The 13,049-nt window shown below is 55.4% G+C and overlaps 1 protein-coding gene across 1 annotated transcript; it reads left to right on the top strand.

The window, feature by feature from the left end:
* Window positions 1–3,147: 3,147 nt before the first annotated feature.
* On the top strand, window positions 3,148–10,254 carry ZP3 (zona pellucida glycoprotein 3; the record flags this gene model as incomplete). Its single annotated transcript, XM_082856650.1, has 8 exons — window positions 3,148–3,456; window positions 5,462–5,584; window positions 6,296–6,395; window positions 6,472–6,649; window positions 6,745–6,862; window positions 9,346–9,437; window positions 9,574–9,701; window positions 10,037–10,254. The coding sequence occupies 8 exons, from the start codon at window positions 3,148–3,150 to the stop codon at window positions 10,252–10,254; spliced, it is 1,266 nt and encodes a 421-aa protein (XP_082712776.1).
* Window positions 10,255–13,049: the final 2,795 nt, after the last annotated feature.

Raw genomic sequence — 13,049 nt, 5'->3', positions numbered from 1 at the left:
AACCACTAGGCCACCAGGGAATTCCCTATCATAGGATATTGAATATAGTTCCCTGTGCTACACAGTAGGCCCTTGTTGTTTACCCTTATTTTTTTATTTTTTAGTCGTGCTGAGCGCCTTGCGGGATCTTAGTCCTGACGGGTATATAATAGTTTGCATCTGCTAATCCCAAACTCCCCATCCATCCTTCCCCTACCCACTATCAGCTGATCTTTAACAGGCTCTAATGCTTCTTGCCTGAATCTATTAGTACTGTGATGATTGCAAATGGTTATTTTCTGAATCTATCTTCCTTCCACGATCATTTGTTGGCATTGTATCGTAAGGAAGTTTCCCTTTTATGGGAAAAGTTTTCTCATTCGTGGGTTTTTATATTTGTGTTTAGCATCAGCATGGACACTCACGAATTCTTTTTTTTTTTTTTTTTGCGGTACGTGGGCCTCTCACTGCCGTGGCCTCTCCCGCTGCGGAGCACAGGCTCTGGACGCGCAGGCTCAGTGGCCATGGCTCACGGGCCTAGCCACTCTGCGGCATGTGGGATCTTCCTGGACCGGGGCACGAACCCGCATCCCCTGCATCGGCAGGTGGACTCTCAACCACTGCGCCACCAGGGAAGCCCAGGAATTCTTATTTTATTCAATGTGTAGTCCTTACTGTCCTTATTCATTCTGATGTACAGTTGTCCCCAATTTGGCCAGCCACCCCCCCACCCCATTAATTTGACTCCTGTGTTCTTTTGACACGTTCTCATCATTTTGCAAGCATTTAAAATTATTTATTTATTTATTTAATTTTTGGCTGTGCTGGGTCTTCGTTGCTGCGCACGGGCTTTCTGTAGTTGCGGCAAGCAGGGGCTACCCTTCATTGCAGTGCGAGGGCTTCTCACTGCGGTGGCTTCTCCTGTTGCGGAGCACAGGCTCTAGGCATGCGGGCTTCAGTAGTTGTGGCGCACAGCCTCAGTAGTTTTGGCTCGCGGGGGGTGCTTAGTTGCTCCACGGCATGTGGGATCTTCCCAGACCAGGAATCGAACCCGTGTCCCCTGCATTGGCAGGCAGATCCTTAACCACTTGTGGGCATTTTCTGGCATGACAAGATGTTCCAGATTCATCCTGTCTTTCCTGGCCCTAGCCCTGGAATCAGCCATTTCTCCCAGAAGAGCTGGGTCCTGCTTTTAAAGAGGAATAGTGTTTAGAAACCACTATCTGGGCTTTCAAGAATTTTAAGGAAAATGCTCTGAGCTGGTGGCCGTGCTTTGGTGCATTCTGGACACCAGGGGGCAGCACTTCTCAGCACTTCTCAGGGTTCCTGGGGGCTGGACTGGCCATGCTCCCTGATGGAGGTGTCTCTAGTCCTCCTTCTGGACAAGGGGAACACACATGCTCACCACCACCCCGTGTGCATCCAGACTCTCCCCCATCCTCACCCAGATTCCCCCTAGCAGTACATGCCTCACCCCCGCCCCCCCCGCCCCCCCCCCCCCCGCACAAATTTCTCTTTTGTTTTTCCTGAAGCCCTCTAAGGGGGGTTAACTCCAAGGCAGAGAGGGAGAGAGGCTGACGGATGTGAGGCTTCAGGGAGGCTCATCCCCAGCCCACCACAACCAAACCACGGCTGTGGGTAACAAGTTCTGAGGGGTCCCTTCCCCTCTCTCCAGCTGTCTGTCCCTCAGGGGCCTCAGGCCACTGCTGGCTCCCTCCCTCTGGGCCTGCTGGGCAGGAAACCCAGGTGGGAGGGTTTCTGCTGCCCTAGGCCACTCAGGCGAGCTTGGAGCCTGACCTCTCACCTGCTTCTCTCTGCCGGCTTCCTCCCCCCTCCGCCCTCCCCCCACCCGTGCTGATCAGGTCAGAAGTTGTGCGGGCAGTCTCTCCCCTGCATTTATTTATGTTTGCACAAGTAGAGTATTAAAAAAAAACACCAAGGAAGTATAGTTAAGCGACTTAGATGTATGGTTCAGTCACATTAGAAACAGGCATTTGCTGGAGAGTACACACTTCTGCCCCTGGCAATTCAGTGCCGTGAATTTTTTTGTATTCTTTCTCCCCTCCTGAAGGAGTCTCACCCAGGCCTGGCACAGAGTAGGCCATGAGTACAGGCTGACCCTGTCTGCCAGTCCTTCTCTACCTCCTCCGCCAGGACTGGTGCAGTAGCCCCCTGAGCCTCGTCTCCAGTCCTACCCCTCCCCAGCCAGAGCTCGCCAGATGGTGCATCTGCTTCAGTACCCTTCTGTGGCCTTCCCCGCCCCGCCCCCCAGAGCAAAGTCCAGCATCTCAGCCCAGCACCTTCATGATCCTGCCCCACCCACCTCCCCAGCTCCCTAAGCTGCCACTTTTGCCCCCTGGGGACCTGAGGCTCCAGCATCTCTGAGTTCCTGGGGTTTTCCCCCAAGCCCACCCAGTGCCCCATCTACACCTTTGTTCACACAGCTGCCTCTGCCTGAACCGCCCTTCCCTCCTACCTCCCGTAAAGTTAAGCAGCGGCTCACAACATACCCCGGTCTCCTAATGATGCCTCCGTTTCTCTCCTCTGAAAGAGCTCCCATCTCTGATAAAATTCTCCTCATCCTTCAATCAAGGCCTCTCTCCAGGTCCCCCCACCCCGCCCCAGCAATCCAGGATATCTCTCAGCTCCCTCTCTAGGCAATGAGGGCAAGGTCTTGCAAAGGGTGGACCCCTAGGGGTGGGAGTAGGGAAGGGGTGAGAAGTTATGACTGACCAGGCTGCCAAACCTTAATGTGAATACACATCACTTGGGGAGATAGCAAACAATCAGATCCTGACTCCGTCATCCTGGGCTGTGGCTGAGAGTCCGCATTTCTTTTTTCTGAGGGGGGGGGGCGTGCCACGCGACTTGCAGCATCTTCATTCCCCAGCTAGGGATCGAACCTGGCCCCCCCTGCAGTGGAAGCGTGGGGTCCTAACCACTGGACAGCTAGGGACGTCCCAGTGTCTGCATTTCTAACCAACTCCCAGGTGATGCCGATGCTGCAGGACCGGGAGCCACTTGGAGCAGCGGAGGCCTAGCCCACTGGATTGGCTGGGGAAGGGAGGCAACTGGGAGCCCAGGTGTGAGTAACCATCACCCGGGGTATAAGATGGCGGGGGTGGCGCCTGCCCCGGAGTTGCCAGTGGGAGGGGCTTCGTAGGCACCATGGGGCCGAGCTGTAGGCTCTTTGTCTGCCTTCTGCTCTGGGGGAGTCTGGAGCTGTGCAACCCCCGGCCCGTCTGGCATGATGAATCCCAACATCTCATGCCATCGAAGCCGCCCGCCGTGATGGTGGAGTGTCAGGAGGACCAGCTGGTGGTTACGGTCAGCAAAGACCTTTTTGGCACCGGGAAGCTCATCAGGCCTGCAGACCTTACCCTGGGCCCTGACCACTGTGAGCCGCTGTTCTCTATGGACACAGATCCCGTGGTCAGGTTTGAGGTTGGGCTGCACGCATGCGGCAACAGTGTGCAGGTGAGGCTTGGGCCCCCTCGGCAGCCCCGGCCTTGGGGGGATGACATGGGAGGGGGCCGGTGATGGGGAGTGTGGATGCAGAGCCGGTGTCAGGCGGGGCTGGGGTGAATTCCTTTCATTTGTGGGGTCGGGTGGCTGGAGTAGTTGAGGCCTGAAGCTGGGCCTCAGTGGCACGGGGATGCGGGGGAGTTCCTGCCTCTAGCTGCCTAAGCTGGGGAGGTGGGGTGCAGTCCAGAGGTGGCAGTGCAATTTGGGCCAGACTGGGCACCCCCACTCCGATTCCTGAGGATTTATGAACCCCTGGAGGGCATCCAGGAGAGATGTAGCTGATGTAGGGGAGGAGGGTGTGATAGGATCCCCTGTGGGTAGCCCAGCACTTGTGAGGGGCCCTAGAAATTTGTATGGAAGAGATGAACTTTGACACCTCAGAAAGCTCGGAAGTCATCTCAGAAAAAAAACACACCAGAATTTTGGCCTCCCTCATTCATGTTTAATGGCTTTGAAGCCTTGAACTAAAAGTGATGTTGAGGGAGGGGGCAAAGGGCATCGTGTTCATCTGTGTTGAAGGGGCTCAAAGTGGGTCGCATAGGAGCAGTCTCAAGTAGGGGGCATGTACAGGAAGAGAGCTGAGTAATATTCGGGCCAGACGCCTCCCAAGGAGAGGGGGGAGGGGCAGAGCCTCAGACTAGAGGAGGGGCCTTTCAGCAAGGCAGGGCCGGACCGGGCCCAGCTGGTGCACGATTCCCTGGACCGACTTCTGCTCCAGCTCAGAGAGCCTGTCCTCCCCTCTGTCATGCCCCCCTGCCCACCTGGCCTTGAAGCACCGTCAGCCCCCGGAGTCCTCCTCTGGGGTTCTGGTCTCAGTGTGGTGCCCAGGGCTGTCCTTGAAGCCTCCTGGGCCTTGTTTCCCTGGGGAGAGCATAGGGAGGCCGCAGGAGTTAAGGAATAATCCTAATTTAGCAACTCCCAGCCTCGGGGCATTAGAATCACCTGGGGAGTGGTTAAAACTCCTGATTCCCACAGCCCACCTTAAATCGGAATGGAGGTGGGGACAGACATCAGTAGCTTTAAGATCCCCAGCTGACTCCACCGTGGAGCACAGCCTGATGACACCTCTCCCCAGGACAATGTTGCCCAGTCTCGCCAGATGAGAATCCTGTGGGGACGGGGCGGCTTCCTGGGAACGCTACCTGTGCCAGTTCTCAGGGCCCACACTCGGTTTAGTGATGCTCTGCTGTCCTGAAATTCTTTCCTTTTGAACAAGGAGCCCCACGTTTTCACTTTGCACTGGGTCCCACGTATATGCAGCGCTCCACCTGGGAGCCTTGCTGATACACAGTTAAGATTCTCCCATGACGTTTGAGCGGGCGGAGGGCAGGGCCAGGCAGCCGTTCACTGGGGGGCCGGGGTTGGGGGGCAGGTGCTGCAAACTGCCCCAGCAGCACCTGCTTGTGCTCTTCCGGCCTCAGGCAACCGCTAAAAACCAGCTTCCCCTTCTGTGAAATGGGCTTGAGAATAAGTCAGAAGGGGGAGGGCGAGTTAGGTGGTAACTGCTGTGGCAGTGAGTTAAAATTCCTGGAAGTTTCTCGCCTCTTCCTGGAGGCTTTCTTGGCCTCAGGCCTCTCCTGGAAAAGGAAGTGGTGTGTGTGTGTATGTGTATGTGTGTGTGTGTGTGTGTGTGTGTGTGTGTGTGTGTGTGTGTGTTAGGGTGGGGTGAGGGCAGCAGTCTGAGAAGGGAGCATACACCTGATGTCTCTGGTCATTGGGCACTGCTTGGTGATGACACGGAGCTGATCCAGACTCCCTGCGGTGGTGTCACCATTTTGGGGTGAAAAGAGGTGCGAAGGGGGTGCCTGTCCAGTCTCTCCCACGTTGTCAGCGGCAGAGCAGGCTTTGAGCCCAGGGCCTGTGTTCTCTCCACCACCAGCGGACGGCCCTCCTGCCCCTGGCCGGGCACATCAGGGCAGGTGATGCTGGGAGAGTTAACCCCTCCCCTTTCCCTCAGGTGACCGACGACACCCTGGTGTACAGCACCTTCCTGTTCCATGACCCCCGCCCTGTGGGAAACCTGTCCATCCTGAGGACTAACCGTGCGGAGGTCCCCATCGAGTGCCGCTACCCCAGGTCCGTGGGGGATGGGCCTGTTGCTGCCCCTGACACAGAGGTCCCTCGGCAGGCACGTCAGCCTCCTGGCAGCATCCAGCTGTGAGGAGGGGGAGGTGCTTGGGCTGCGGTCCCTGCCCTCAGTCCTGGCGGGAATGGAGGGCCTGCTGCCTCTGCTCTGAGCCTCTGAAATTGGTCCGGGCCACAGCTGCCTCCTGGTGGAAGCTGCGAGGCTGCCCGGCCACTGGCGCCCTCAGAGCTCAGAAGTGGTCTTTCAATAGCGCAGGGGTGGGTTCCAGGCTCTGACTCTGGCCATCACAACCTGTTCTCTCCCTCTGGCTTTCCTGCAGTGGCTGAGCAAGGGTGGGGAGGCCCCAGCATGAAGCATGTGCCTGTGAACTGGGGCATCGAGGTGGGAGGACAGGGCGACTGGTTTATAACTACGACACCTGGCCCTGTGCTGGGCGGAGTGTGAAGGCCTTGAACCCTGCCCTCCTATCTGGGAGTGGGGAGGGGAGATGGTGTTGATACCACGAGGAAACAAGGGATGAGGCATGTGTGGAAGGGCTTCCCAGAACAAGATCCTGGAGAGGGGGGCCTCGGACAGTGGGCAGACACATCTGTGCAGAACCGTACACACCCCAGAGGAGGGCAGTGTGTCACTAGTAGGGGCTGCAGCCCAGGGACCTGGAGCCCCGGGCCAGGTGTGGACGGTTGCTGTTCTCTTCCCAGGCAGGGCAACGTGAGCAGCTGGGCCATCCTGCCCACCTGGGTGCCCTTCAGGACCACGATGTTCTCGGAGGAGAAGTTGGTTTTCTCTCTGCGCCTGATGGAGGGTGAGCAAGGAGAGCTGGGAGGGGGCAGCCAGCAGGGGGCGCTCTGGCAGACCCTCACCCTGGCCGTGCCTTGCAGAGAACTGGAGCACCGAGAAGACGACGCCCACCTTCCAGCTGGGAGACAGAGCCCACCTCCAGGCCCAAGTCCACACCGGCAGCCACGTGCCCCTGCGAGTGTTCGTGGACCACTGTGTGGCCACGCTGACGCCGGACTGGAACACCTCCCCTTATCACACCATCGTGGACTTCCACGGGTAAGGCTGGGCTACCTCTCTAGGGAACGCTTGTGCAACACGCCCTGTGTCACCCTCCTCAATCTTTAACTGTGTTTCACTTGTTCTCTTTCAAGTTGTCTCGTGGACGGTCTCACCGATGCCTCATCTGCTTTCCAAGCACCCAGACCCAGACCAGAGACCCTCCAGTTCACAGTGGATGTGTTCCACTTTGCTAATGACTCCAGAAACACGGTAATGGCTTAAGAGCCTGGAATAAGGCTGAACTCATAGGGTCAGGCTGACCAGGCTTACTAGCCGGTGTGGTCACTCACTAGCTGTCCCCTTAAGCAGTGATTTAATAGTTCTGCCCTATCCTAGTAACTTATCAAGTAGAAAAAGCCATGGGCTCTAGTGAGATCTTTGGGGAGGCACAGGCCCTAAGAGACCGGTAGAAAATCCATGAAGGATGGAGAGATTCAGGGATCCTGGAAAGAGAACGAACTAAGAGAATAAGAGCACAGGAGACCTAGCTGACAGCTCACATCGGATGAGCACCAACGGTGCAGCATCTGATGACCAAGTCACTGACTTTGTCCTCACAAGGTCAGCAGGGCCAGAACCCAGATGGGTTGAGTAAAGGACTTAATAAGAGCAGGTGTCAGCCTTCCTGGAGGCTTTCTAGAAGGGCAAGGGAAGCAGGGGTGAACTTTTCATGCTAGGTAGCCTCTCGAACTTGATCATAGGCTAGACCTGTGACTTTTTGAAACCCGAGCGCATCAGTATCACCTGGAGGGCTTGTTGAAAGAGACCACTGGGCCCCCCACCCAGGGTTTGGTTCAGAAGGTTTGGAGTGGAGCCTGAAATCTGCATTCCTAATAAGTTTCCAGGTCCTGGTGATGCTGCTGCTCTGGGGTCCACCCTTTGAGAACCACTAAGCTAGGAAGCTCAACTTGACACTAAGGGTGGCAGAGGGGGGAGGGAGCTAAAACGTGGATCACTCGTGATGGCTGGGCAGGAAGCACAGGTAGGACTGGCCTCTAGCCAGAAAGTGCTGGTAGAATCTTATAAACGAAAATCAAGAAGTTTTTAAACAAGTTTCCTGAGATAGGATTGGGAGGATGTGAAATTTGGAATAGCTGGTCAGGAAGGATTAGTGACTAAAGCAGGGGTTTTCAGCTCTGGCTCTGTACTAACCACCTAAGGATCATCAAAATACTGATACCTCCCATATATTTTCATTTCACTGAGGTGGGGCCTGGCATCAACTTTTCCAGTTTTTTAAAATCTTCAAAAGTGAAGCCAAAAGAATTTCACAGCAAACAGCTATGTACCTACCATCTAGGTTCTACCACTAGTATCTCACCATACCTAGCCACTAGTCTCTTTATTTAGAAATGCATCAGGAGCCTTTTAAGCTCCCTGGCGTGTCTAATAAGCAGCTAGGTTTACAAACCGCCAAACCGGAGGCTTACGTGGCTGGCTGGCATTGAGGGACGAGCGGTGTGAATTTTTAGACTTCGCTGTTGCTACCTCACCTCACCCAGAAGTTCTGTTCGGAGAACAGAAGTTATCTGCTACAGATGGTAGACAGATAGAAGGAAGGGCACAACTGAAGCTACTGGGAGATGTCCTGGAGCTTTCTGATGGCAGGTCCTGGGTTGAATGGGGCTGGGGATAAAAGAAAATAGACTCGGGAAGGGTGCCAGTGCCCAGCTCGGTGACCCTGGGGGGCCTAGGGTAGAAGATGCTGGTTGGGGTAGGGAGTCGACCTCACAGGTGGTCCAGGGGTGAGGAAGGAGGGGATGAGGCTTCACACAGGTGGTGGCCATCAGCATGGGTGACTCTTGAGCCGGTATCTGCCTCTCCAGGGATGGGCTGGGGGTGACTAAGATCAGAGGACGATCCTGATCAACGGAAGGCAGCCTTGAGCTCTCGGACGGCTCTCCCTCAAAGGTGGGCGGGTGGCTTGGCTGATGGCGCGGCTATGGCACAAGGGAGAGAGCTAACGAGGAACCACCCTGGGATCTGAGGCCCCAGTTAGCATCAGCAATGTGTTCTGGGAAGAAGCTGAGGCTCAAAGCGGTTCCCTTCCTGGAGTGGGAACACTAAGGGACCCGGAAGCCCTTCTCTGGTGAGGGGGCTGGGGTGTGTGTGCACATGGAAGGCAGAGGCAGCCAGAAGTGCACCCGGGCTGGTTCAAGTTTCCGAAACGGTTACCCTGCAGGCACGCTTGGCCACTAGGTGGCGGCCGAGGCTTGTGGTTCTGCAGAAGGCTTTAGGAAAGGCGGTGCACCTCGGTTTCTTTGCAGGATTTGGGGGGTGTGTGCATGTGTGTGTTGAGACCCTGAAGTATGAAGGGGGACCTCTGACTGTGGGGACCTCTTCCAAAAGGATGCAGGCTGACCTGAGCTCTGGTTTTGTCAAAATCCCCCCCACTCCAGCTGGTCGGGTGGGATTTTGGCCCTTGTGGACTTGATTTCCTGTCCCTGAGGTTCTGACTTAATGGGCCCCGGGGCTTAGGCATGCTAAGTGATTGGAAAAGTAGGGGAAAGACCAGAGGAATAAAGATGCGACTTGCTCTGAAGTTTGAGGTAGGTTAACCTCTGAGCCTGCACTATCCCATCCCTAAAGTGGGCTTCCCCTCCCCCTCAAGGGTTAAGGGTTAGAGAAGAACTGGCTTACTAGTCACTGCACTGCGCAGAACTCCACCTCGTAACAGCTGCTCTTATTTCCAGATATATATCACCTGCCACCTGAAGGTCACTCCGGTTGACCGAGTCCCGGACCAAATAAGCAAGGCCTGTTCCTTCAGCAAGTCCTCCAATAGGTGAGGAGACCAGATTGGACATAACCGGGGTAGCAAACTGGCCACACTCCTGTTGATTCCCCCAAGGTGCCTACTATCAGCAAACCGCTTCCTGCAGACTGCACAGCCGTCTGACCCTTGTGTCTTTCCCTCTCAGATGGTCCCCGGTAGAAGGCCCTGTTGATATCTGTCGATGCTGTAACAAGGGGAGCTGTGGCGTATCAGGCCGTTACAGGAGGCTGCGCCACCTGGAGGGACAGTCTGTTCCCCGCAGTCGCAGGCATGGTAGGTCTCCAGAGGGCCCCAGGTCTATTGCCCTCCCCTCAGTCTAGGGCACCGGATGTCACTCTAGGGTGACACTTGTTCCCCATTTAAGGCTGCTTACCCCTAGGGGGATGCCATTTCGGGGCTAAGTGAGAGAGACCCCAAGCCTTCACCCTGCTGTCGGCTGGGGCCATTCTGCAGTCATCCTGGAGTCGTGATACATAATCAGGGGTGTGGGAGAATAATGCAGCTGTTAGAACTAAACCTACTGGTCTAGAACCCACTGAGCAACCCCAAACCCCTAACCTGACTCCTGTGTGGGGACTAGGGTGACCCTTGGATGTCTTGTCTTTCAGTGACAGAAGAAGCAGATGTCACAGTGGGGCCACTGATCTTCCTGGGGAAGACTAGAGACCACAGTGTGGAAGGGTCCACCTCCTCTTCCCCCTCGGTGTTGCTGGGCTTAGGCCTGGCCACTGTGGTGTCCCTGACTCTGGCCACCATCGTCCTGGGTTTCACGGGAAAGCGTCGGGCTGCTTCCCACCCCGTGTGCCCTGTGTCTGCTTCCCAATAAAAGAAGAAAGTGACCCCTGGGGTGTGGCACCGTAACTAGATGGGGGTGAATTGGGAGGGGCTGTGTAGGGGCGGAGGGTGGACTGTAACAGGGTCGTGGGTGCAAGCGGCGAAACTGAAGTACCATTGTGTCTTTAGCAAGTCTGTGTATCAGAGCGGGTGGGGCTTGTCTTCCCAGGGCAAGTATAATCCCACATCTCCAAGGAGGCCGAGATGAGAGGTGTTGGGGGCTAAAGTAGGGTGGGCCCTGCCAGCCCCTCTTCTAGGGGGCCAGAGGGTCCTGGCTCTGGGCCCTATGGGTCTGATGCCAGGGCTGGGGGCAGGGAGGAAAGGACTTCTAGTCGCCTTCCCTAATGGCAGCAGGCACGAAGCCACATGTCCACGTGCTAGATGCCCAAAGGCCAGAAGTGATGGTCTAGGGCATGGTCACCTGGGACCTGAAGTTGCTGTAGGGGAACCCTTCTGGGGGGTGAGTGTCGTGGCCAAGTCACCAGCTGTGGGTGCTTCAGGCCTTCCTGTGACCGAGGGGAGCTGCCTCTCGGCCTCCCTCACTTTCATCACTCCCCCCCAGAAGCTGCCGTGCTCCCCCAGGCCCTGGCCACAGCCTCTGGGAGTGCTCAGCAAGGGAATGGTGCCCCGGTGGTGCCCAGGAAGCTTGTGGCCCCTCTCCAGGGGAGGTGGCCGTGCTCCCGCTGTTGAGGGCTGTGACGTCCCCACCATCGGCTGCCCCTTAGCTCCCCAACCTCACCACCAGCTGCGACTCATTCTCACTGGGTGAAGATCTCCTTCACCGTGGAATCCCAGCTTTGCTAGTCACCTGCTGTGAGCCTGAGCATCCTTGGGGGCAAAACGGGGCTGGTACCTGCTGGGCAGGGCTGTTAGGCATAAACTGATTGGAGTCAAATGGCACTTAAATACGTTCAGAGCAAGATCTGTGAGATTCTGGGCCTCAGAAGTACAGGAAGGCCTAGGTCCTTCCCCTCCAAGCATGGTTTTGTGAACACCGTTGGGCATCACCTGGGGATTTGTGGGAAAGGCAGAGTTTGGGGCCCCATCCCAGACCTAAGAATCTGCATCTCAACAAAATCCCCAACTGATTCAGGTGTGTGAAGTACTCTGGGCCAGCGGAGTTCCATCAAGAAGGAATCCTGTCCCCCGCCCCCATCAGGTGTGCTGTACAGGAGTAAAAGACTCAGGGGTAGAAAGGGTGGGCTTCCTGGAGGTGGTGATCCTGGAGCAAATCCTCAAACAACGAACAGGTCCTAGCTGGGCAAAATGGGGGAGGTGGGTGTGGAGGGAGGAGAGGATGGTGAGAACCTGTGGCTGTAGGAATAGAGGACCTGGACGTCCAGTAAGGGGGAGAGTGGAGGAGCTGGCCACGGAGGGCTGATAAAATGAAAAAGAGCCACTGAAGGGCTGAGTGCCATGGATGGGCCGTCTCTGTCAGGGAGATCGACCAAGCAGCAGAGTAAAACCTGGAGGCTGACAAAAAGCCAGCCTGGCTCCCTGCCACGGCCGGGCTGGCAGGTCATTTCATCTGTAAGATGGGACTGTCTGAAGACTGAGTAACAGAGCACTTGGTGGAATCCTGGGTCATGCAGCACGACCCCTGGGCCAAATGTCCTGTCTCACATCCCACCCCGCTCTACCCCTGCCCGAGCCCGTTTCCTCCTCCTAAGAATCATTCTGTTTCAGATGGGGGAGTTCTCGACTTCAGGATTATGGTGAGGATTCATGTGACACTTGGAATGCAGTGTGTGTTCAGAGCTGGTCTCCAAGCAAAGGCTACTCCCAGGACCCCCTGGGAGACGGTCCTCGCTAGGACCACCCACCTGTTACTTGCCCTCATTGTCCTGGATGTTGCAACATCTCGGGAACTCTTTTCTCATTCAACTTCTGCTGTTCTCAGAGGAAGTGGCTGCGTGTGGTATGGGGAGGAAGTGTGCCGAGGATGTAACCTCAAGTGTCAGCCCCAGCTAGTTCCAGGAGGTGGGTGCCCTCAGCTCGGGCGGAGAGGCCACCTCCAGCGGTAATGTCAGAGGACCCTGCCTTCCCGCCTCAAGGTGGAGCTTCCGTGGGAAAGGGAGGAAGATGGCAGGCCCATTGCTCAGGCCGCCGCCTGCCCGGGCATTTGGGGAAAGTCCCTATTATATCCTGGGAAACTCTCGGTTAATCAACACTTTGAGTGTTTAAAACTGCGCCCAGAGTCACATAGCACATCCTGTGGGCTCCAAGTGCACCTGTTCACTCTCTTGGGAGACCCCACACTCCACCCTCCTGGACCAGCTTGCAGCTCCAGCCTATGGGTGTGCCCCCATGGTAAAAAGTTTAAAAAATAAGACAACTTAATCTTAAAATTTTGCCTTCCTAATAGCAAGGGGTAAAAAGGGAGATATGAGCTATGTTAAAGAACAATGAAAAAAAATCATCCCACAAATATAAAAGTAAAACATGTCAGAGATCTTGTTTGAACTCATTCATTGAGGGAAACTGCAAGATGGAAAAAACTGGTTCAAAGGAGAATCCAAGAAACAGATTTACAAAGGTGATCAGGAATGCAGGCATGAATTTGCTGATAGAGGCAAAAATGGCTTTCACAGACAGAAATCAATTGCATCTCTATGGGTAAGAGTTATTTGCATTACTATTGATTTTGTAAAATACCTCAGTCAAAGACTAGGAAAGGCACAGATTCTTATAGAATCAGATACCTAGGTGTTCTCGAACACCCTTCCAGATTAACTTTTTGCCCATTTCAAAATTGTCTTTTACAATTTTTCCTGACAGGTGTGAGAC

The sequence above is a fragment of the Leucopleurus acutus genome (genome assembly GCF_964270905.1).
Source record: "Leucopleurus acutus genome assembly, chromosome: 16".
In the NCBI taxonomy this organism is placed as follows: Eukaryota; Metazoa; Chordata; class Mammalia; order Artiodactyla; family Delphinidae; genus Leucopleurus; species Leucopleurus acutus.
Note: the sequence above shows the minus strand (reverse complement) of the source record. Positions and strands in the feature narration are given on the sequence as shown.